Source organism: Engystomops pustulosus, chromosome 11 (genome assembly GCF_040894005.1).
Source record: "Engystomops pustulosus chromosome 11, aEngPut4.maternal, whole genome shotgun sequence".
Classification (NCBI taxonomy): domain Eukaryota; kingdom Metazoa; phylum Chordata; class Amphibia; order Anura; family Leptodactylidae; genus Engystomops; species Engystomops pustulosus.
The window spans coordinates 90283257-90310656 of NC_092421.1; the positions used below are offsets into that span (position 1 = coordinate 90283257).

At 45.6% G+C, this 27400-nt stretch overlaps 2 protein-coding genes across 7 annotated transcripts in view; one reads left to right on the forward strand and one right to left on the reverse strand.

Moving 5' to 3' along the window:
- PIANP (PILR alpha associated neural protein) overlaps positions 1-11878 on the forward strand; it is a 161319-nt gene extending 149441 nt beyond the window's left edge. For all 4 annotated transcript variants that reach the window (XM_072131326.1, XM_072131323.1, XM_072131325.1 and 1 more), the window contains exon 6: positions 11496-11878. In XM_072131326.1, the coding sequence (XP_071987427.1) occupies positions 11496-11517 (22 nt within the window). In that variant the 3' untranslated portion in view covers positions 11518-11878. The remainder of the gene's footprint in view (positions 1-11495) is intronic.
- Positions 11427-22338, reverse strand: LOC140106719 (uncharacterized). 3 transcript variants are annotated; one of them, XR_011850840.1, is made up of 5 exons: positions 22214-22338; positions 16105-16273; positions 15061-15134; positions 12607-14504; positions 11427-12536 (listed from the first exon to the last, which is right to left on the reverse strand). XR_011850840.1 is itself a non-coding variant. In XM_072131322.1 (5 exons), exons 2-5 carry the CDS (start codon positions 16181-16183, stop codon positions 12485-12487), a joined length of 1833 nt encoding a protein of 610 aa, XP_071987423.1. In that variant the 5' UTR covers positions 16184-16273; positions 22214-22338; the 3' UTR covers positions 11427-12484. The 3 variants fall into 3 exon arrangements, 2 of the variants coding, with proteins under 2 accessions (XP_071987423.1, XP_071987422.1); XM_072131322.1 differs by having other exon boundaries at positions 12877-14504; XM_072131321.1 differs by having other exon boundaries at positions 11427-14504.
- Between the last annotated feature and the right edge of the window lie 5062 nt (positions 22339-27400).

Sequence of the window (27400 nt, forward strand, 5' to 3'; positions counted from 1 at the left end):
ACTACTATAATACTGCCCCCTATGTACAGGAATATAACTACTATAATACTGCCTCTATGTACAGGAATATAACTACTATAATACTGCCCCCTATGTACAGGAATATAACTACTATAATACTGCCCCCTATGTACAAGAATATAACTACTATAATACTGCCCCCTATGTACAAGAATATAACTACTATAATACTGCCCCTATGTACAAGAATATAACTACTATAATACTGCCCCCTATGTACAGGAATATAACTACTATAATACTGCCCCCTATGTACAGGAATATAACTACTATAATACTGCCCCCTATGTACAGGAATATAACTACTATAATACTGCCCCCTATGTACAAGAATATAACTACTATAATACTGCCCCCTATGTACAAGAATATAACTACTATAATACTGCTCCCTATGTACAGGAATATAACTACTATAATACTGCCTCCTATGTACAAGAATATAACTACTATAATACTGCCCCCTATGTACAAGAATATAACTACTATAATACTGCCCCCTATGTACAAGAATATAACTACTATAATACTGCCCCTATGTACAAGAATATAACTACTATAATAGTGCTCCCTATGTACAGGAATATAACTACTATAATACTGCTCCCTATGTACAGGAATATAACTACTATAATACTGCCCCCTATGTACAGGAATATAACTACTATAATACTGCCCCCTATGTACAAGAATATAACTACTATAATACTGCCCCCTGTGTACAGGAATATAACTACTATAATACTGCTCCCTATGTACAGGAATATAACTACTATAATACTGCTCCCTATGTACAGGAATATAACTACTATAATACTGCCCCCTATGTACAGGAATATAACTACTATAATACTGCCTCCTATGTACAGGGATATAACTACTATAATACTGCCCCCTATGTACAGGAATATAACTACTATAATACTGCCCCCTATGTACAAGAATATAACTACTATAATACTGCCCCCTATGTACAGGAATATAACTACTAAAATACTGCCCCCTATGTACAGGAATATAACTACTATAATACTGTCCCCTATGTACAGGAATATAACTACTATAATACTGCCCCCTATGTACAAGAATATAACTACTGTAATACTGTCCCCTATGTACAAGAATATAACTACTGTAATACTGCCCCCTATGTATAGGAATATAACTACTATAATACTGCCTCTATGTACAGGAATATAACTACTATAATACTGCCCCCTATGTACAGGAATATAACTACTATAATACTGCCCCCTATGTACAAGAATATAACTACTATAATACTGCCCCCTATGTACAGGAATATAACTACTATAATACTGCATCCTATGTACAAGAATATAACTACTATAATACTGCCCCCTATGTACAAGAATATAACTACTATAATACTGCCCCCTATGTACAAGAATATAACTACTATAATACTGCCCCCTATGTACAGGAATATAACTACTATAATACTGCCCCCTATGTACAGGAATATAACTACTATAATACTGCCCCCTATGTACAGGAATATAACTACTATAATACTGCCCCCTATGTACAAGAATATAACTACTATAATACTGCCCCCTATGTACAGGAATATAACTACTATAATACTGCCTCTATGTACAGGAATATAACTACTATAATACTGCCCCCTATGTACAGGAATATAACTACTATAATACTGCCTCCTATGTACAGGAATATAACTACTATAATACTGCCCCCTATGTACAGGAATATAACTACTATAATACTGCCCCCTATGTACAAGAATATAACTACTATAATACTGCCCCTATGTACAAGAATATAACTACTATAATACTGCCCCCTATGTACAGGAATATAACTACTATAATACTGCCCCTATGTACAAGAATATAACTACTATAATACTGCCCCCTATGTACAAGAATATAACTACTATAATACTGCCCCCTATGTACAGGAATATAACTACTATAATACTGCCCCCTATGTACAAGAATATAACTACTATAATACTGCCCCTATGTACAAGAATATAACTACTATAATACTGCCCCCTATGTACAAGAATATAACTACTATAATACTGCCCCTATGTACAAGAATATAACTACTATAATACTGCCCCCTATGTACAGGAATATAACTACTATAATACTGCCCCCTATGTACAAGAATATAACTACTATAATACTGCCCCCTATGTACAGGAATATAACTACTATAATACTGCCCCCTATGTACAGGAATATAACTACTATAATACTGCCCCCTATGTACAAGAATATAACTACTATAATACTGCTCCCTATGTACAAGAATATAACTACTATAATACTGCCCCCTATGTACAGAATATAACTACTATAATACTGCCCCTATGTACAGGAATATAACTACTATAATACTGCCCCCTATGTACAGAATATAACTACTATAATACTGCCCCCTATGTACAAGAATATAACTACTATAATACTGCCCCCTATGTACAGAATATAACTACTATAATACTGCCCCCTATGTACAAGAATATAACTACTATAATACTGCCCCCTATGTACAAGAATATAACTACTATAATACTGCCCCCTATGTACAGGAATATAACTACTATAATACTGCCCCTATGTACAAGGAATATAACTACTATAATACTGCCCCCTATGTACAGGAATATAACTACTATAATACTGCCCCCTATGTACAAGAATATAACTACTATAATTACTGCCCCCTATGTACAAGAATATAACTACTATAATACTGCCCCCTATGTACAGGAATATAACTACTATAATACTGCCCCCTATGTACAAGAATATAACTACTATAATACTGCCCCTATGTACATGAATATAACTACTATAATACTGCCCCCTATGTACAAGAATATAACTACTATAATACTGCCCCCTATGTACAAGAATATAACTACTATAATACTGCCCCCTATGTACAAGAATATAACTACTATAATACTGCCCCCTATGTACAGAATATAACTACTATAATACTGCCCCCTATGTACAGGAATATAACTACTATAATACTGCCCCCTATGTACAAGAATATAACTACTATAATACTGCCCCCTATGTACAAGAATATAACTACTATAATACTGCCCCCTATGTACAAGAATATAACTACTATAATACTGCCCCTATGTACAGGAATATAACTACTATAATACTGCCTCCTATGTACAAGGAATATAACTACTATAATACTGCCTCCTATGTACAGGAATATAACTACTATAATACTGCCCCCTATGTACAGGAATATAACTACTATAATACTGCCCCCTATGTACAAGAATATAACTACTATAATACTGCCCCCTATGTACAGGAATATAACTACTATAATACTGCCCCCTATGTACAGGAATATAACTACTATAATACTGCCCCCTATGTACAGGAATATAACTACTATAATACTGCTCCCTATGTACAAGAATATAACTACTATAATACTGCCCCCTATGTACAGGAATATAACTACTATAATACTGCCCCCTATGTACAAGAATATAACTACTATAATACTGCCCCCTATGTACAGGAATATAACTACTATAATACTGCCCCCTATGTACAAGAATATAACTACTATAATACTGCCCCCTATGTACAGGAATATAACTACTATAATACTGCCCCCTATGTACAGGAATATAACTACTATAATACTGCCCCCTATGTACAAGAATATAACTACTATAATACTGCCCCCTATGTACAAGAATATAACTACTATAATACTGCCCCCTATGTACAGGAATATAACTACTATAATACTGCTCCCTATGTACAAGAATATAACTACTATAATACTGCTCCCTATGTACAAGAATATAACTACTATAATACTGCCCCCTATGTACAGGAATATAACTACTATAATACTGCCCCCTATGTTATGTACAAGAATATAACTAATATAATACTGCCCCCTATGTACAGGAATATAACTACTATAATACTGCCCCCTATGTACAGGAATATAACTACTATAATACTGCCCCCTATGTACAGGAATATAACTACTATAATACTGCCCCCTATGTACAGGAATATAACTACTATAATACTGCTCCCTATGTACAGGAATATAACTACTATAATACTGCCCCCTATGTACAAGAATATAACTACTATAATACTGCTCCCTATGTACAAGAATATAACTACTATAATACTGCCCCCTATGTACAAGAATATAACTACTATAATACTGCCCCTATGTACAAGAATATAACTACTATAATAGTGCTCCCTATGTACAGGAATATAACTACTATAATACTGCTCCCTATGTACAGGAATATAACTACTATAATACTGCCCCCTATGTACAGGAATATAACTACTATAATACTGCCCCCTATGTACAAGAATATAACTACTATAATACTGCCCCCTGTGTACAGGAATATAACTACTATAATACTGCTCCCTATGTACAGGAATATAACTACTATAATACTGCTCCCTATGTACAGGAATATAACTACTATAATACTGCCCCCTATGTACAGGAATATAACTACTATAATACTGCCCCCTATGTACAAGAATATAACTACTATAATACTGCCTCCTATGTACAGGAATATAACTACTATAATACTGCTCCTATGTACAGGAATATAACTACTATAATACTGCCCCTATGTACAAGAATATAACTACTATAATACTGCCCCCTATGTACAAGAATATAACTACTATAATACTGCCCCCTATGTACAGGAATATAACTACTATAATACTGCCCCCTATGTACAGGAATATAACTACTATAATACTGCTCCCTATGTACAGGAATATAACTACTATAATACTGCCCCCTATGTACAGGAATATAACTACTATAATACTGCCTCCTATGTACAAGAATATAACTACTATAATACTGCCCCCTATGTACAGGAATATAACTACTATAATACTGCTCCCTATGTACAGGAATATAACTACTATAATACTGCCCCCTATGTACAGGAATATAACTACTATAATACTGCCTCCTATGTACAAGAATATAACTACTATAATACTGCCTCCTATGTACAGGGATATAACTACTATAATACTGCCCCCTATGTACAAGAATATAACTACTATAATACTGCCTCCTATGTACAGGAATATAACTACTATAATACTCCCCCTATGTACAAGAATATAACTACTATAATACTGCCCCCTATGTACAAGAATATAACTACTATAATACTGCCCCCTATGTACAGGAATATAACTACTATAATACTGCCTCCTATGTACAGGAATATAACTACTATAATACTGCCCCCTATGTACAGGAATATAACTACTATAATACTGCCCCCTATGTACAGGAATATAACTACTATAATACTGCCCCCTATGTACAGGAATATTACTACTATAATACTGCCCCCTATGTACAGGAATATAACTACTATAATACTGCCCCCTATGTACAAGAATATAACTACTATAATACTGCCTCCTATGTACAGGAATATAACTACTATAATACTGCCCCTATGTACAAGCATATAACTACTATAATACTCCCCCTATGTACAAGAATATAACTACTATAATACTGCCCCCTATGTACAAGAATATAACTACTATAATACTGCCCCCTATGTACAAGAATATAACTACTATAATACTGCCCCCTATGTACAGGAATATAACTACTATAATACTGCCTCCTATGTACAGGAATATAACTACTATAATACTGCCCCCTATGTACAAGAATATAACTACTATAATACTGCCCCCTATGTACAAGAATATAACTACTATAATACTGCCCCCTATGTACAGGAATATAACTACTATAATACTGCCTCCTATGTACAGGAATATAACTACTATAATACTGCCCCCTATGTACAGGAATATAACTACTATAATACTGCCCCCTATGTACAGGAATATAACTACTATAATACTGCCCCCTATGTACAGGAATATTACTACTATAATACTGCCCCCTATGTACAGGAATATAACTACTATAATACTGCCCCCTATGTACAAGAATATAACTACTATAATACTGCCCCCTATGTACAGGAATATTACTACTATAATACTGCCCCTTATGTACAGGAATATAACTACTATAATACTGCCCCCTATGTACAGGAATATAACTACTATAATACTGCCTCCTATGTACAAGAATATAACTACTATAATACTGCCTCCTATGTACAGGGATATAACTACTATAATACTGCCCCCTATGTACAAGAATATAACTACTATAATACTGCCTCCTATGTACAGGAATATAACTACTATAATACTCCCCCTATGTACAAGAATATAACTACTATAATACTGCCCCCTATGTACAAGAATATAACTACTATAATACTGCCCCCTATGTACAGGAATATAACTACTATAATACTGCCTCCTATGTACAGGAATATAACTACTATAATACTGCCCCCTATGTACAGGAATATAACTACTATAATACTGCCCCCTATGTACAGGAATATAACTACTATAATACTGCCCCCTATGTACAGGAATATTACTACTATAATACTGCCCCCTATGTACAGGAATATAACTACTATAATACTGCCCCCTATGTACAAGAATATAACTACTATAATACTGCCTCCTATGTACAGGAATATAACTACTATAATACTGCCCCTATGTACAAGCATATAACTACTATAATACTCCCCCTATGTACAAGAATATAACTACTATAATACTGCCCCCTATGTACAAGAATATAACTACTACAATACTGCCCCCTATGTACAAGAATATAACTACTATAATACTGCTCCCTATGTACAAGAATATTACTACTATAATACTGCCCCCTATGTACAGGAATATAACTACTATAATACTGCCCCCTATGTACAGGAATATAACTACTATAATACTGCCTCCTATGTACAGGAATATAACTACTATAATACTGCCCCCTATGTACAAGAATATAACTACTATAATACTGCCCCCTATGTACAAGAATATAACTACTATAATACTGCCCCCTATGTACAGGAATATAACTACTATAATACTGCCTCCTATGTACAGGAATATAACTACTATAATACTGCCCCCTATGTACAGGAATATAACTACTATAATACTGCCCCCTATGTACAGGAATATAACTACTATAATACTGCCCCCTATGTACAGGAATATAACTACTATAATACTGCCCCCTATGTACAAGAATATAACTACTGTAATACTACCCCCTATTTACAGGAATATTACTACTATAATACTGCCCCTTATGTACAGGAATATAACTACTATAATACTGCCCCCTATGTACAAGAATATAACTACTATAATACTGCCCCCTATGTACAGGAATATAACTACTATAATACTGCCCCCTATGTACAGGAATGTAACTACTATAATACTGCCCCCTATGTACAGGAATATAACTACTATAATACTGCCTCCTATGTACAGGAATATAACTACTATAATACTGCCCCCTATGTACAAGAATATAACTACTATAATACTGCCCCCTATGTACAGGAATATAACTACTATAATACTGCCCCCTATGTACAAGAATATAACTACTATAATACTGCCCCCTATGTACAGGAATATAACTACTATAATACTGCCCCCTATGTACAAGAATATAACTACTATAATACTGCCCCCTATGTACAGGAATATAACTACTATAATACTGCCTCCTATGTACAGGAATATAACTACTATAATACTGCTCCCTATGTACAGGAATATAACTACTATAATACTGCCCCCTATGTACAGGAATATAACTACTATAATACTGCCCCCTATGTACAGGAATATAACTACTATAATACTGCGCCCTATGTACAGGAATATAACTACTATAATACTGCCCCTATGTACAAGAATATAACTACTATAATACTGCCCCCTATGTACATGAATATAACTACTATAATACTGCCCCCTATGTACAGGAATATAACTACTATAATACTGCCCCCTATGTACAGGAATATAACTACTATAATACTGCCCCCTATGTACAGGAATATAACTACTATAATACTGCCCCCTATGTACAGGAATATAACTACTATAATACTGCCCTCTATGTACAGGAATATAACTACTATAATACTGCCCCCTATGTACAGGAATATAACTACTATAATACTGCCCTCTATGTACAGGAATATAACTACTATAATACTGCCCCCTATGTACAGGAATATAACTACTATAATACTGCCCCCTATGTACAGGAATATCACTGCCTTAATACTGCCCCTTAGTTCTAGTTCCCCCTCCCTCCTACCAAGGGCCAACTCCAGGTTTTAGTAGGCCCCTTGGCGACAGAGCCTCAGGGGGCCACTTTGCAGTGCACTCATGTGACAGTATTTAAAATTCAGAATCTCAAACAGTCTCCTGTTCCCTGAAATATTTCCTAGTTTATCATCCCAAACAGCCGTGTCACGGTCAGGGCAGTTTTGAGGTCATTTAACCAACAGGACGAGACTAAAAATGTGTACCCCTCCCCTCTGCCAAGTAATAAAACTTAAGCTTCAACTCAGCTGCTGCAGAACCTCATAATACACCCCTGAGCTGCTGCGGAACCTCATAATACACACCTGTGCTGCTGCGGAACCTCATAATACACCCCTGTGCTGCTGCGGAACCTCATAATACACCCCTGAGCTGCTGCGGAACCTCATAATACACCCCTGAGCTGCTGCGGAACCTCATAATACACACCTGTGCTGCTGCGGAACCTCATAATACACCCCTGAGCTGCTGCGGAACCTCATAATACACCCCTGAGCTGCTGCGGAACCTCATAATACGCAGTTCAGCTGCTGCAGAACCTCCTAATACACATCACTGCTGACACAGAAGCCTCTCTCCTTCTCATGTACATACAAACCAACAGGCAGTCACACATGCAGCAAGTATAGCTACATACAAGCATGGAGGCAAACACACACACTGACAGATACATACACATACACATGCAGGCAAACACATCATCACACATAGCATACACTCACCATATACACATCCATACATGTCACATACCATCACACACCCTGTGGTGTCTGCAGCAGCCCTGGCATCACACAGAGGAGTCTTCCGGCTTCTCCTCCCCCTCCTCATTCTGAGCTGCCAGACTTCTGCTTAAAGAGAACCCGTTAGGCAAAATAACCCCCCTAAACTAAATATATTTGCATAAACTGCCATTAGAGAGCATTGCCTCTATCCCTTCATTGTCCCTCTACATGCCTGTAACCCTAAGCAATGAGGTCCTAAAGCTGTATGCAAATGACCTGTGAAATGTCCAATGAAGCATTAGCATATTCAAGCTGTCCACCTTATTCATGAGTGGGAGGCACAGCCACACCCCCAGTGCTTGACTGACAGCCTGTATAATGGTGTGAGGCTGTATAATGATGTGCTTCCTGGTGCTGGTGGCCACACCCCCAGTGCATGACTGACAGCCTGTATAATGATGTGAGGCTGTATAATGATGTGCTTCCTGGTGCTGGTGGCCACACCCCCAGTGCATGACTGACAGCCTGTATAATGGTGTGAGGCTGTATAATGATGTGCTTCCTGGTGCTGGTGGCCACACCCCCAGTGCATGACTGACAGCCTGTATAATGATGTGAGGCTGTATAATGATGTTCTGCCTGGTGCTGGTGGCCACACCCCCAGTGCATGACTGACAGCCTGTGTAATGATGTGAGGCTGTATAATGATGTGCTTCCTGGTGCTGGTGGCCACACCCCCAGTGCATGACTGACAGCCTGTGTAATGATGTGAGGCTGTATAATGATGTGCTTCCTGGTGCTGGTGGCCACACCCCCAGTGCATGACTGACAGCCTGTATAATGATGTGAGGCTGTATAATGATGTGCTCCCTGGTGCTGGTGGCCACACCCCCAGTGCATGACTGACAGCCTGTATAATGATGTGAAGCTGTATAATGATGTGCCTCCTGGTGCTGGCGCCTCCTGGTGCTGGCGCCCCCTGCAGCCTGTGTGTGCATGTGTGTGTGTTTAGGAGAGATACAGCAGCTCCAGGCAGCCATGTTATAGCAGAACATGTCAGGTACTTGTGTAGCTGATGTCTGTGTCTCTTCACCTGTATATTAGGAGGATGCAGCCTGTGTGTGTGTATAGGAGAGATACAGCAGCTCCAGGAAGCCATGTTATAGCAGAACATGTCAGGTACTTGTGTAGCTGATGTCTGTGTCTCACACATGTTATAGCAGAACATGTCAGGTACTTGTGTAGCTGATGTCTGTGTCTCTCACCTGTATATTAGGAGGATGCAGCCTGTGTGTGTATGTGTGTGTGTATAGGAGAGATACAGCAGCTCCAGGCAGCCATGTTATAGCAGAACATGTCAGGTACTTGTGTAGCTCATGTCTGTGTCTCACACATGTATATTAGGAGGATGCAGCATGTCAGCAGATGCAGCACACACACTAGCCATGCTTTACTATACATTACACACAGACATGAGCAGGGGGAGGAGAGGGGAGGGGTAACAGGGGTGACATCACTGCCTCTGACCATGTGACCAGCCTCATTTACATGATAAAGAATAGATGATTTTATAATTATTAATGTATGAAATAACTAGATAAAGGCTGGGATGGGATCCTTGTGAGCTGCTCCAACAGGTAGAGGTGACAGGACAAGTGACAGACCTGATGATAGGTGTCCTTTAACTGCAGCTCCCCTAGTTTTCATCCCACCTCCTGCCCCCACTTCTAGAACCCCCCCCCCCCCTCCTGCCCCAGTTCTAGTTCCCCCGTTCCTGCCCCCAGTTTTGGTGTTCCCCCTGCTGCTTGAAGTTCTAGTTTCTCCTCACTGAGTAGAGCAGCCTGTTCCGCAGGAGTCTGTGCAGAGGAGAGGCCGGAGGGTCATGTGATGACATCACCACAGGTCCTGAAGCTTTCCCTGCATACAGCAGCCGACAGGTCAGTGAGTGCTTATTACACACGGTTTATTACATTTTTGCAGCGAATCGCGGCAAAAAACGTAATAGAATCGCGACCCACAGGTTGAGAACCGCTGGTGTAGATGGTGTGACCCGTTATAAATTCTGACTGATTATTCCTCATTCTGTAAGAGGCTGAAGCCTCTGCTGCCCCCCCTGGCGCCACCTACAGGCAGCACTGAGAGCTGCACGCACCTGCCAGACTGCGGCTCGTGGAATCCGGGGGTCACTGTTACCCTGTTATATTGTAACAGACTAAATGACACTATGTTTTCATGCATCGTCAATAAAACATACCTTGAGATTGCTGTAGCAACACAGATGCAGAAACATATCTTGTTTAATCCCAGATCTGAGTGGTTTTGCTCATAAACACATTACACAAAGCTTCCTGAATTCGCAGCTTTTGGACATTTTTATTTCTTTACTGTGAAGGTGACACTGACTCTTCCCTCTCTCCCGCAGGATCCCTGTGGTGACCATGTGATGGCGCTGTTACTGTGAAGGACGTGACCTGATGGCGGGTGGCGTTGGACCACTCCACAATTCTTAAACGTCTGCACCCCAAAAACACAAGAGTGTGAGAGGAGAAGAGCGTGGTACAGAGAGCAGACATTGGAGCGTGAGCTCACCTGGCCAGGAGGAGGCCGCTGTATTCTATGTGTATGTATGCACGGGGGCACATAGCTAGTGCCCCGGGGGCGGCCCCTGGAGCCTTGTAATAGCCCCCTCCTATATCCGTGTACACACGTATGACTGTTATCACGTCACCACATGTCCAGTGACCACTCATCTTCAGGGTTACAATCACAGTTTTATTTTTAATAAAAGTCATTTTCAGTGTAAAACGCAGATGATGCTTTTCACAAGGACGCACCACCCCCAGCCGCCACCAGGGGCCGCTCGCACCTCCGATGCTTCTCCGGGTCACACGAGGACTGGACGCACCGCCACCAGGGGCCGCTCGCACCTCCGATGCTTCTCCAGGTCACATGAGGATGCACCACCCCCAGCCGCCACCAGGGGCCGCTCACACCTCTGATGCTTCTCCGGGTCACATGACGACGCACCGCCCCCAGCCGCCACCAGGGGCCGCTCACACCTGATGCTTCTCCAGGTCACATGAGGAAGCACCGCCCCCAGCCACCACCAGGGGCCGCTCACACCTCTGATGCTTCTCCAGGTCACACGAGGCAGAACGCACCGCCACCAGGGGCCGCTCACACCTCTGATGCTTCTCCAGGTCACACGAGGCAGGACGCACCGCCACCATCCGCCACCAGGGGCCGCTCACACCTCTGATGCTTCTCCGGGTCACACGAGGCAGGACGCACCGCCACCATCCGCCACCAGGGGCCGCTCACACCTCTGATGCTTCTCCGGGTTACACGAGGCAGGACGCACCGCCACCATCCGCCACCAGGGGCCGCTCACACCTCTGATGCTTCTCCGGGTCACACGAGGCAGGACGCACCGCCACCATCCGCCACCAGGGGCCGCTCACACCTCTGATGCTTCTCCGGGTTACACGAGGCAGGACGCACCGCCACCAACCGCCACCAGGGGCCGCTCACACCTCTGATGCTTCTCCGGGTCAAACGAGGCAGGAGGCACCGCCACCAACCGCCACCAGGGGCCGCTCACACCTCTGATGCTTCTCCGGGTCAAACGAGGCAGGAGGCACCGCCACCATCCGCCACCAGGGGCCGCTCACACCTCTGATGCTTCTCCGGGTCAAACGAGGCAGGATGCACCGCCACCATCCGCCACCAGGGGCCGCTCACACTTCCAATGCTTCTCCGGGTTACATGAGAACCCACCAGCCGCCACCAGGGGCCGCTCACACCTCTGATGCTTCTCCGGGTCACATGAGAACCCACCAGCCGCCACCAGGGGACGCTCACACCTCTGATGCTTCTCCGGGTCACATGAGGATGCACCGCCCCCAGCCGCCACCAGGGGCCGCTCACACCTCTGATGCTTCTCCGGGTCACATGAGAACCCACCAGCCACCACCAGGGGCCGCTCACACCTCTGATGCTTCTCCGGGTCACATGAGAACCCACCAGCCGCCACCAGGGGACGCTCACACCTCTGATGCTTCTCCGGGTCACATGAGAACCCACCAGCCACCACCAGGGGACGCTCACACCTCTGATGCTTCTCCGGGTCACATGAGAACCCACCAGCCGCCACCAGGGGACGCTCACACCTCTGATGTTTCTCCGCGTCACATGAGGATGCACCGCCCCCAGCCGCCACCAGGGGACGCTCACACCTCTGATGCTTCTCCGGGTCACATGAGAACCCACCAGCCGCCACCAGGGGACGCTCACACCTCTGATGTTTCTCCGCGTCACATGAGGATGCACCGCCCCCAGCCGCCACCAGGGGACGCTCACACCTCTGATGCTTCTCCGGGTCACATGAGAACCCACCAGCCGCCACCAGGGGACGCTCACACCTCTGATGCTTCTCCGGGTCACATGAGAACCCACCAGCCGCCACCAGGGGACGCTCACACCTCTGATGTTTCTCCGCGTCACATGAGGATGCACCGCCCCCAGCCGCCACCAGGGGACGCTCACACCTCTGATGCTTCTCCGGGTCACATGAGAACCCACCAGCCGCCACCAGGGGACGCTCACACCTCTGATGTTTCTCCGCGTCACATGAGAACCCACCAGCCGCCACCAGGGGACGCTCACACCTCTGATGCTTCTCCGGGTCACATGAGAACCCACCAGCCGCCACCAGGGGCCGCTCACACCTCTGATGCTTCTCCGGGTCACATGAGAACCCACCAGCCGCCACCAGGGGCCGCTCACACCTCTGATGCTTCTCCGGGTCACATGAGAACCCACCAGCCGCCACCAGGGGCCGCTCACACCTCTGATGCTTCTCCGGGTCACATGAGAACCCACCAGCCGCCACCAGGGGACGCTCACACCTCTGATGCTTCTCCGGGTCACATGAGAACCCACCAGCCGCCACCAGGGGCCGCTCACACCTCTGATGCTTCTCCGGGTCACATGAGAACCCACCAGCCGCCACCAGGGGACGCTCACACCTCTGATGCTTCTCCGGGTCACATGAGAACCCACCAGCCGCCACCAGGGGCCGCTCACACCTCTGATGCTTCTCCGGGTCACATGAGAACCCACCAGCCGCCACCAGGGGACGCTCACACCTCTGATGCTTCTCCGGGTCACATGAGAACCCACCAGCCGCCACCAGGGGCCGCTCACACCTCTGATGCTTCTCCGCGTCACATGAGAACCCACCAGCCACCACCAGGGGACGCTCACACCTCTGATGCTTCTCCGGGTCACATGAGAACCCACCAGCTGCCACCAGGGGACGCTCACACCTCTGATGTTTCTCCGCGTCACATGAGGATGCACCGCCCCCAGCCGCCACCAGGGGACGCTCGCACCTCAGGCGCCTCGGCCTCTGCTTCCCACAGATCCTCCTCTGGAAAGGAAAAGGAGAAGGGTCTCAGCTGAATGTGTATGGTGTACAGTAATGCTGTGTATGCGTCCAGCTGCTGAGCTCCCCCTAGTGGTGGCTGCAGGCTGTCAGCGAGTTGTTGGAAAACCCCATCATATCTGTGGGTAGTGATCGCAGGGTGGGAGAGGTTGTACCCCTAGATCTCTCTGAACAAAATGGCTGCTAACAGAGAGCAATGGCTTGTGCTCAGCACCTGAGCAGTGATGCTGCTCTGCAGTCATTAAATATCCAGGCCCAGATGAATATTACTTATTTCTTCTTATGCCGGAATTTCTTTTATAATTTAGGTGATTTCTAGATTTGTGGTTATCAGAGAAGATAAAACTTATGTTAATGTCTTATTACTGGGAAGCGGCCACAGACACGCCCCCTATGAGTCACAGACACGCCCCATTTACATCTGTGACACCGACTATTCACCCAAAATTATGTTTGGTGATTTGAGTGACTTTACAGGCGAGGATCTGGAGTATAAAACCCTCATTTTGAAGTAAAAACATGGAAACTGTGGCCTCCGTACCCTCATCATCCTCCGATTCACTGTCTGGAGCAGGAAGCAAAAACTGCGGGCAAAAGCGAATCTGCACGACCGACCTAAGAGGAGGAAGAAGAACCGATCAGTCACATGAGAGGGGAGGCCGTGCTATACAGCGGGGATGAGAGGGGAGGCCGTGCTATACAGCGGGGATGAGAGGGGAGGCCGTGCTATACAGCGGGGGATGAGAGGGAGGCCGCGCTATACAGCGGGGGATGAGAGGGAGGCCGCGCTATACAGCGGGGATGAGAGGGGAGGCCGCGCTATACAGCGGGGGATGAGAGGGAGGCCGTGCTATACAGCGGGGGATGAGAGGGAGGCCGTGCTATACAGCGGGGATGAGAGGGAGGCCGTGCTATACAGCGGGGATGAGAGGGGAGGCCGTGCTATACAGCGGGGATGAGAGGGGAGGCCGTGCTATACAGCGGGGATGAGAGGGAGGCCGTGCTATACAGCGGGGATGAGAGGGGAGGCCGCGCTATACAGCGGGGATGAGAGGGGAGGCCGCGCTATACAGCGGGGATGAGAGGGGAGGCCGCGCTATACAGCGGGGATGAGAGGGGAGGCCGTGCTATACAGCGGGGATGAGAGGGGAGGCCGTGCTATACAGCGGGGATGAGAGGGGAGGCCGCGCTATACAGCGGGGATGAGAGGGGAGGCCGCGCTATACAGCGGGGATGAGAGGGGAGGCCGCGCTATACAGCGGGGATGAGAGGGGAGGCCGTGCTATACAGCGGGGATGAGAGGGAGGCCGTGCTATACAGCGGGGATGAGAGGGAGGCCGCGCTATACAGCGGGGATGAGAGGGGAGGCCGCGCTATACAGCGGGGATGAGAGGGGAGGCCGTGCTATACAGCGGGGATGAGAGGGGAGGCCGTGCTATACAGCGGGGATGAGAGGGAGGCCGTGCTATACAGTGGGGATGAGAGGGAGGCCGCGCTATGGAGGATTATTAGGTTCTTAGTAATGATGAGGCGCGAGGCACGTATATTATATAAAGGATTGCTATGGTTATATACAGGGACTCACCTGTCCAATGCTCCTCCCCTTGGAAGCTCCTCCCACAGCAGTAGTTCCCTCCCTCCTGACACCAAGCGGCATAGTCCATGGGAAGTGCAATCAACCGCCAAACACAGGAGCCGGGAGACCTGGGGGCAGGACAGGGTGCCGAGATATTCACCCGACTCCACACTGCGGACTGAGGAGGAGAGAGAGACTTATAATAGCAGCAGAGCTGTGGGCGTGTCCTCACACTGCTGTGCTCTTAGCGCTCTGCAGTGAGCTGCTCCACAGCCCCTCCCCTGTGCATGCTGGAGCACTGGCAGGACTGTGACGCAGCGCAATGCAGGGATCCAAGAGAACAGCAGTGTGAGGACATCCCAGCAGCCTCAGTCCTGCTGCTGCACACACAGAGATAAGATGACGCGTCTTTCCAGGGACAGGAGTGGCCGCGGCCTGCAGTCTGCATGCTCACTATATATATGATGGTCTGGTGTCCATAGAGCAGCCGCAGACCTCGCACTCTGCAGAGTATCGCAGGCAGCGCTTACCTTGTGATGGCAGGTAAGTAGGATAACTGTAGGTCACTGTGCCCCGGCCGCGCTCGCTTACGGTTTCTTATCTTGGTGACAGAATATGAGCTTCATTCCGCGTTAAAGGAGACGACGATGGAAGCAATTAAAGGGAATTATTGCAGCAACGTGCGGGGATAAAGTGACGGGCTGCCAGATGAAATCATCTCCAGGAGCATCGCGGCGCCTACTTACCTGCAGCACGGGGGGGGCATACATGGATGGGCACGCGCTGAAACCCTCCGTGCTGCTGCTGCGCCCCCCCCTGCTAAAACCCTCTGTGCTGCTGCGCCCCCCCTGCTGAAACCCTCCGTGCTGCTGCTGCGCCCCCCCCTGCTGAAACCCTACGTGCTGCTGCGCCCCCCCCTGCTGCTGCGCCCCCCCCTGCTGAAACCCTCCGTGCTGCTGCTGCGCCCCCCCCTGCTGAAACCCTCCGTGCTGCTGCGCCCCCCTGCTGAAACCCTCCGTGCTGCTGCGCCCCCCCCTGCTGCTGCGCCCCCCCCCTGCTGAAACCCTCCGTGCTGCTGCTGCGCCCCCCCCCCTGCTGAAACCCTCTGTGCTGCTGCGCCCCCCCTGCTGAAACCCTCTGTGCTGCTGCGCCCCCCTGCTGAAACCCTCTGTGCTGCTGCGCCCCCCTGCTGAAACCCTCCGTGCTGTTGCGCCCCCCCCTGCTGCTGCGCCCCCCCCTGCTGAAACCCTCCGTGCTGCTGCTGCGCCCCCCCCCTGCTGAAACCCTCCGTGCTGCTGCTGCTGCGCCCCCCCCCTGCTGAAACCCTCCGTGCTGCTGCGCCCCCCCTGCTGAAACCCTCCGTGCTGCTGCGCCCCCCCTGCTGAAACCCTCCGTGCTGCTGCGCCCCCCCTGCTGAAACCCTCCGTGCTGCTGCGCCCCCCCCTGCTGCTGCGCCCCCCCCTGCTGAAACCCTCCGTGCTGCTGCGCCCCCCCTGCTGAAACCCTCCGTGCTGCTGCTGCGCCCCCCCCTGCTGAAACCCTCCGTGCTGCTGCGCCCCCCCCTGCTGCTGCGCCCCCCCCTGCTGAAACCCTCCGTGCTGCTGCGCCCCCCCTGCTGAAACCCTCCGTGCTGCTGCGCCCCCCTGCTGAAACCCTCCGTGCTGCTGCGCCCCCCCCCCTGCTTATCATCAGATTCCCCTCATGCAGTTTTTCTCTTGCTGATGAGACTTTCCTGCCCTCCTAAAGGAAATCCATCCTGATGAACCAGGGACATGCACACACAGACCGAGGAGCCGGGACTGGGGTGCATTCTTATATCTGTATCCACGGTTTATCGTTATGGATTTAATGTAAATCCTGGAATCCTCTGTGCTGCTGTGACCCTGGACCAGTGCAGACGTCTTATCCAGGAGGAGACTGCCGCAAATCTGACGGAAGCTATTCTAGTGCCTGACAATAACCCGCCACATAGCGCAGCGCTCCTTATTGTAAAACCGCACATCACTTTTTTTTTTTTTTTTTGCGACCTTCAATAAAACATCTCGACCGAGAATAATTTCATCTCCATTTGTAATTTTCCGCCTGAGCGCAATAAAATAATCGACCTGACGCTCCAGAAGGAACTGACGTCCTCCCACAGGAACCCGGGACAAAGGAAGGAGGGAGAGGAGCAGTGTTATAGTAGTTATATCCCTGTACATAGGGGGCAGTATTATAGTAGTTATATTCCTGTACATAGGGGCAGTATTATAGTAGTTATATTCTTGTACATAGGGGGCAGTATTATAGTAGTTATATTCCTGTACATAGGGGGCAGTATTATAGTAGTTATATTCCTGTACATAGGGGGCAGTATTATAGTAGTTATATTCCTGTACATAGGGGGCAGTATTATAGTAGTTATATTCCTGTACATAGGGAGCAGTATTATAGTAGTTATATTCCTGTACATAGGAAGCAGTATTATAGTAATTATATTCTTGTACATAGGGGGCAGTATTATAGTAGTTATATTCTTGTACATAGGGGGCAGTATTATAGTAGTTATATCCCTGTACATAGGAGGCAGTATTATAGTAGTTATATTCTTGTACATAGGGGGCAGTATTATAGTAGTTATATTCCTGTACATAGGGGGCAGTATTATAGTAGTTATATTCCTGTACATAGGGGCAGTATTATAGTAGTTATATTCTTGTACATAGGGGGCAGTATTATAGTAGTTATATTCCTGTACATAGGGGGCAGTATTATAGTAGTTATATTCCTGTACATAGGGGGCAGTATTATAGTAGTTATATTCCTGTACATAGGGGGCAGTATTATAGTAGTTATATTCCTGTACATAGGGAGCAGTATTATAGTAGTTATATTCCTGTACATAGGAAGCAGTATTATAGTAATTATATTCTTGTACATAGGGGGCAGTATTATAGTAGTTGTATTCCTGTACATAGGGGGGCAGTATTATAGTAGTTATATTCCTGTACATAGGGGGCAGTATTATAGTAGTTATATTCCTGTACATAGGGCAGTATTATAGTAGTTATATTCCTGTACATAGGGGGCAGTATTATAGTAGTTATATTCCTGTACATAGGGGGCAGTATTATAGTAGTTATATTCCTGTACATAGGGGCAGTATTATAGTAGTTATATTCCTGTACATAGGGGGCAGTATTATAGTAGTTATATTCCTGTACATAGGGGGCAGTATTATAGTAGTTATATTCCTGTACATAGGGAGCAGTATTATAGTAGTTATATTCCTGTACATAGGGGCAGTATTATAGTAGTTATATTCCTGTACATAGGGGGCAGTATTATAGTAGTTATATTCTTGTACATAGGGGGCAGTATTATAGTAGTTATATTCCTGTACATAGGGGGCAGTATTATAGTAGTTATATTCTTGTACATAGGGGCAGTATTATAGTAGTTATATTCCTGTACATAGGGGGCAGTATTATAGTAGTTATATTCTTGTACATAGGGGCAGTATTATAGTAGTTATATTCTTGTACATAGGGGCAGTATTATAGTAGTTATATTCCTGTACATAGGGGGCAGTATTATACTAGTTATATTCCTGTACATAGGGGGCAGTATTATAGTAGTTATATTCTTGTACATAGGGGCAGTATTATAGTAGTTATATTCCTGTACATAGGGGGCAGTATTATACTAGTTATATTCCTGTACATAGGGGGCAGTATTATAGTAGTTATATTCCTGTACATAGGGGGCAGTATTATAGTAGTTATATCCCTGTACATAGGGGGCAGTATTATAGTAGTTATATTCTTGTACATAGAGGGCAGTATTATAGTAGTTATATTCCTGTACATAGGAGGCAGTATTATAGTAGTTATATTCCTGTACATAGGGGGCAGTATTATAGTAGTTATATTCTTGTACATAGGGGGCAGTATTATAGTAGTTATATCCCTGTACATAGGAGCAGTATTATAGTAGTTATATCCCTGTACATAGGGAGCAGTATTATAGTAGTTATATCCCTGTACATAGGGAGCAGTATTATAGTAGTTATATTCCTGTACATAGGGGCAGTATTATAGTAGTTATATTCCTGTACATAGGGGGCAGTATTATAGTAGTTATATTCCTGTACATAGGGGGCAGTATTATAGTAGTTATATTCCTGTACATAGGGGGCAGTATTATAGTAGTTATATTCCTGTACATAGGAGGCAGTATTATAGTAGTTATATTCTTGTACATAGGGGGCAGTATTATAGTAGTTATATCCCTGTACATAGGAGGCAGTATTATAGTAGTTATATTCCTGTACATAGGGGGCAGTATTATAGTAGTTATATCCCTGTACATAGGGGGCAGTATTATAGTAGTTATATTCCTGTACATAGGGGGCAGTATTATAGTAGTTATATCCCTGTACATAGGGGGCAGTATTATAGTAGTTATATTCCTGTACATAGGGGGCAGTATTATAGTAGTTATATTCCTGTACATAGGGGGCAGTATTATAGTAGTTATATTCTTGTACATAGGGGGCAGTATTATAGTAGTTATATCCCTGTACATAGGGGGCAGTATTATAGTAGTTATATCCCTGTACATAGGGGCAGTATTATAGTAGTTATATTCCTGTACATAGGGGGCAGTATTATAGTAGTTATATTCCTGTACATAGGGGGCAGTATTATAGTAGTTATATTCTTGTACATAGGGGGCAGTATTATAGTAGTTATATTCCTGTACATAGGGGGCAGTATTATAGTAGTTATATCCCTGTACATAGGGGGCAGTATTATAGTAGTTATATTCCTGTACATAGGGGGCAGTATTATAGTAGTTATATTCTTGTACATAGAGGGCCAGTATTATAGTAGTTATATTCCTGTACATAGGGGGCAGTATTATAGTAGTTATATCCCTGTACATAGGGGGCAGTATTATAGTAGTTATATTCTTGTACATAGGGGGCAGTATTATAGTAGTTATATTCTTGTACATAGGGGGCAGTATTATAGTAGTTATATTCTTGTACATAGGGGGCAGTATTATAGTAGTTATATTCCTGTACATAGGGGGCAGTATTATAGTAGTTATATTCTTGTACATAGGGGGCAGTATTATAGTAGTTATATTCTTGTACATAGGGGGCAGTATTATAGTAGTTATATCCCTGTACATAGGGGGCAGTATTATAGTAGTTATATCCCTGTACATAGGGGGCAGTATTATAGTAGTTATATTCCTGTACATAGGGGGCAGTATTATAGTAGTTATATTCTTGTACATAGGAGGCAGTATTATAGTAGTTATATTCCTGTACATAGGAGGCAGTATTATAGTAGTTATATTCCTGTACATAGGGGGCAGTATTATAGTAGTTATATCCCTGTACATAGGGGGCAGTATTATAGTAGTTATATCCCTGTACATAGGGGGCAGTATTATAGTAGTTATATTCCTGTACATAGGGGGCAGTATTATAGTAGTTATATTCTTGTACATAGGGGGCAGTATTATAGTAGTTATATTCCTGTACATAGGGGGCAGTATTATAGTAGTTGTATTCCTGTACATAGGGGGCAGTATTATAGTAGTTATATTCCTGTACATAGGAGGCAGTATTATAGTAGTTATATTCCTGTACATAGGGGGCAGTATTATAGTAGTTATATTCTTGTACATAGGGGGCAGTATTATAGTAGTTATATTCTTGTACATAGGGGCAGTATTATAGTAGTTATATCCTAGTACATAGGGGGCAGTATTATAGTAGTTATATTCCTGTACATAGGGGGCAGTATTATAGTAGTTATATTCTTGTACATAGGGGGCAGTATTATAGTAGTTATATTCCTGTACATAGGGGGCAGTATTATAGTAGTTATATTCTTGTACATAGGGGGCAGTATTATAGTAGTTATATTCCTGTACATAGGGGGCAGTATTATAGTAGTTATATTCCTGTACATAGGGGGCAGTATTATAGTAGTTATATTCCTGTACATAGGGGGCAGTATTATAGTAGGTATATTCTTGTACATAGGGGGCAGTATTATAGTAGTTATATTCCTGTACATAGGGGGCAGTATTATAGTAGTTATATTCTTGCAGCACTTACTGTTCAGGTATCCGTGTCCTCGGTCGATGTTGTATCCAGTGGCGATGAGGAGGTTGTCGGGGGTAACAGCTAATGCATCAACAAATCCAGAGCTGGAGTTGTGATTGGACAGACGGGTGAGAGAGTCTGGATAGGATAAAGTCTTACAGTCAGGGTGTAGTAATACGTTATGGACAGGTTATATAGAGGATATGGGTGACATCCCCTATAGATCTCATGGCACAATTACTGCAGCAATTATCCCCCATAGTCCGGGCACAATGGTCATTAGTCCACAGTTATGACTGGACCCAGGCGCGTGCTAGCACCCCTCTCCTTACCTGGGGGGTATCGCACCCCTCTCCTTATCTCCTTACTTGGGGGGGCTCACCCTTCTCCTTACTTCCTTACTTGGGGGGGGGGGGGGGGGGGTCTCACCTTGCCTCCAGTTGACAGCTCTTATACAGGACCCCTGTGTGGCCAGGTACAGCCGCTCTGTAGTGGCACATAGACTGTACAAGCCCCTGAGGTCCGGCAGCAGGGGGTCACAGCAATGCAGAAGACTTAGCGCTCCAGAAGAAGGGTCCACTCTCCAGACCTTCAAGGAACCGTCTGAGGAACCCGAGTACAGCCATCCTGAGTGGAACTAAGGAGGGAAAAGACAGCGGCCCAGATATATTACAACAAGGAAACTGCTGGAACACGAAATCATAAAGTGTCTGCGCCAGATCTGTGTGGCGGCTGCTCTGTCCCCAACCAGGCAGAAAACTGTGCACACAAAAAGGGGCTGTTACTGCTCAGCCAGACCCCGCGCCACCTGCCCGGCCCACCCTGCGCCACCTGCCCGGACCACCACCTGAGCCACTCGCCCGGACCACCCCGCGCCACCCACCACCTGATCCACCGCCCGGACCACCCCGCGCCACCCACCTGACCCACCACCTGATCCACCGCCCGGCCCACCCCGCGCCACCCACCTGACCCACCACCTGATCCACCGCCCGGCCCACCCCGCGCCACCCGCCCGGACCACCCCGCGCCACCCGCCCGGACCACCCCGCGCCACCCGCCCGGACCACCCCGTGCCACCCGCCCGCGCCACGACCTGGCCCACCCGCCCGGCCAACCCCGCGCCACGACCTGGCCCACCCGCCCGGCCAACCCCGCGCCACCCACCCCGCGCCGCCCGGACCACCACCCCGCGCCGCCCGCCCGGACCACCACCCCGCGCCGCCCGCCCGGACCACCCAGCGCCACTTGCCCGGCCCACCACCCAGCCCACCCCGCGCCACCTTAATTACCCTTCTGCCAGAACAGTGCAGGGGGCGCCAGATTCACGGAGAACGTGCAACACTTTTCATGACTCTGGCGTCCCCTGCACACCACACGGCACTGGTTCTGATAAATGTGTTGTATCATCATTCAGAAAATGAGTTCAGCCAAAATTTCCACTTCACATATCTTTATTGGGAAAATCACCAGTGACAATTGATAAAAGCGTCTCCGCCCGCCCTTATCATGACTAATAACACTAATACCGTATATACCCGTGTCTAGCCCATCATGCATGTTGTATCATCATTACATCATGGTCTGACCCCAGGAGCTGACAATCTAACCCCCTGACCACCAATGAATTACCTGTAATGCTGTCACCTTCTCCTCGTGTGATCTCTCAGACCGAAGATTTTCTTGTGTCTTCAGATCCCAGACATCAATCTTTCCTCCATCTGCAATACAACAAGTGACAGGAGCGGTGACTTACTGTGACATCACTAAGAGACTGCACAAACCCCCCAATATCCTGCACCAAAGGGTTAACCCCCCATGTGTGGCCATGTGTCACCTCCCTGGCTACAGCTCTAGGGCCTTGTTTCCAGAATAGACGTGTCCGTACCTGTTATGATAGGTACCCTTTGAGCCGCTATTCACTGACAGCAAATAGAGATTTTAGTCTGGTTAGAATGTCTCTCCTCTGTTTGCTACAATGTATCAGTGCAGGGAAAATCTGGAGTTTAGGATTGATGCTTACCTGACGATCTGTGCGAGTAGGAGAGCTCGGTCTGTAGTTCCAGGTCTCCGTTACAGGGAACCTGTCATCAGAAATGGGTCTAATCGACCACTAGCCGCATGTGATCAAGCAGCTGAGCAGCTTCTAGATGATGTTTCTTTCATGACCTGCTGTGGGGGCATCATAGAGAAAATACCCTTTGAAGGGACATGTAAATTGTCTTTATGAAGTCAAGGAGGCGGAGAGTTAAACACTGAAGTCCAGCTCTCCCTCCCTTAGTACACCCCGGTCACTGTTATTGCTGCTCCTGTGTCCAGGGACATCATTGATCACATCTCCTGAAGTCCGGTGAATAAGGTGTTCAGAGGCCGGGAGAGCTTGACTTCAGTGTTTAACTCTCCGCCTCCCTGACTTTTATAAATCTCACCTCCTAAGCTTATTTGCTGGATAATGCCACCGCACTGGGTCATGAAAGAAAACTTATCTAGAAGCAGTTCAACTACTCAACAACATTCTGGTAGTGGTTTATTAGGTCAATTTCTGATGACAGGTTCCCTTTAAAGGGGTCGTCTACTTTTCGCAAGTAATTGTTATTGGCTGTGTGATTTTAAGTTCTACAATTTTAGAATATACTTTCTATACCAATTCCTCATGCTTCAAAATAGCGGTCCCCGGTCATGTGATGTCACACAGGTGCAGGGCTCGTTATATCCCTGGTCACGTGATGTCACACAGGTGCACGGCTCGTTATATCCCTGGTCATGTGATGTCACACAGGTGCACGGCTCGTTATATCCCTGGTCATGTGATGTCACACAGGTGCACGGCTCGTTATATCCCCGGTCATGTGAGGTCACACAGGTGCACGGCTCGTTATATCCCCGGTCATGTGAGGTCACACAGGTGCACGGCTCGTTATATCCCCGGTCATGTGAGGTCACACAGGTGCACGGCTCGTTATATCCCTGGTCATGTGATGTCACACAGGTGCACGGCTCGTTATATCCCTGGCATCATCCAGCAAATAAGCTTAGGAAGTGAGATGTATAAAGTCAGGGAGGCGGAGAGTTAAACAGTAATACATTGTAGCAAACAGAGGAGAGACATTCTAACCAGACTGAATAAAGCTGTAGCAGATTAAGTCCAAATGAGACGCTATTCCCTGACAGCAAGTAGAGATGTTAAAGGGTACCTGTAGATAAGCTGTGACATCATCTATTGTTAGTAGTGATGTAATGATGGGTCAGTGTTATCTATATAGAGGTCATTGTACAGGGAGGGGGAGGAGATTAGCTGTGACATCATCTATTGTCAGCAGTGATGTAATGATGGGTCAGTGTTATCTATATAGAGGTCATTGTACAGGGAGGGGGAGGAGATAAGCTGTGACATCATCTATTGTCAGTAGTGATGTAATGATGGGTCAGTATTATCTATATAGAGGTCATTGTACAGGGAGGGGGAGGAGATAAGCTGTGACATCATCTATTGTCAGTAGTGATGTAATGATGGGTCAGTGTTATCTATATAGAGGTCATTGTACAGGGAGGGGGAGGAGATAAGCTGTGACATCATCTATTGTCAGTAGTGATGTAATGATGGGTCAGTGTTATCTATATAGAGGTCATTGTACAGGGAGGGGGAGGAGATAAGCTGTGACATCATCTATTGTCAGTAGTGATGTAATGATGGGTCAGTGTTATCTATATAGAGGTCATTGTACAGGGAGGGGGAGGGGATAAGCTGTGACATCATCTATTGTCAGTAGTGATGTAATGATGGGTCAGTGTTATCTATATAGAGGTCATTGTACAGGGAGGGGGAGGAGATAAGCTGTGACATCATCTATTGTCAGTAGTGATGTAATGATGGGTCAGTGTTATCTATATAGAGGTCATTGTACAGGGAGGGGGAGGGGATAAGCTGTGACATCATCTATCGTCAGTAGTGATGTAATGATGGGTCAGTGTTATCTATATATAGAGGTCATTGTACAGGGAGGGGGAGGAGATAAGCTGTGACATCTATTGTCAGTAGTGATGTAATGCTGGGTCAGTGTTATCTATATAGAGGACATTGTACAGGGAGGAGGAGGAGATAAGCTGTGACATCATCTATTGTCAGTAGTGATGTAATGATGGGTCCGTGTTATCTATATAGAGGACATTGTACAGGGAGGGGGAGGAGATAAGCTGTGACATCATCTATTGTCAGTAGTGATGTAATGATGGGTCAGTATTATCTATATAGAGGTCATTGTACAGGGAGGGGGAGGAGATAAGCTGTGACATCATCTATTGTCAGTAGTGATGTAATGATGGGTCAGTGTTATCTATATAGAGGTCATTGTACAAGGAGGGGGAGGAGATAAGCTGTGACATCATCTATTGTCAGTAGTGATGTAATGATGGGTCAGTGTTATCTATATAGAGGTCATTGTACAGGGAGGGGAGGAGATAAGCTGTGACATCATCTATTGTCAGTAGTGATGTAATGATGGGTCAGTGTTATCTATATAGAGGTCATTGTACAGGGAGGGGGATAAGCTGTGACATCATCTATTGTCAGTAGTGATGTAATGATGGGTCAGTGTTATCTATATAGAGGTCATTGTACAGGGAGGGGGAGGAGATAAGCTGTGACATCATCTATTGTCAGTAGTGATGTAATGATGGGTCAGTGTTATCTATATAGAGGTCATTGTACAGGGAGGGGAGGAGATAAGCTGTGACATCATCTATTGTCAGTAGTGATGTAATGATGGGTCAGTGTTATCTATATAGAGGTAATTGTACAGGAGGGGAGGGGATAAGCTGTGACATCATCTATTGTCACTAGTGATGTATTGATGGGTCAGTGTTATCTATATAGAGGTCACTGTACAGGGAGGAGGAGGGGATAAGCTGTGACACCATCTATTGCCAGTAGTGATGTAATGATGGGTCAGTGTTATCTATATAGAGGTCATTGTACAGGGAGGGGGAGGGGATAAGCTGTGACATCATCTATTGTCAGTAGTGATGTAATGATGGGTCAGTGTTATCTATATAGAGGTCATTGTACAGGGAGGGGGAGGAGATAAGCTGTGACATCATCTATTGTCAGTAGTGATGTAATGATGGGTCAGTGTTATCTATATAGAGGTCATTGTACAGGGAGGGGGAGGAGATAAGCTGTGACATCATCTATTGTCAGTA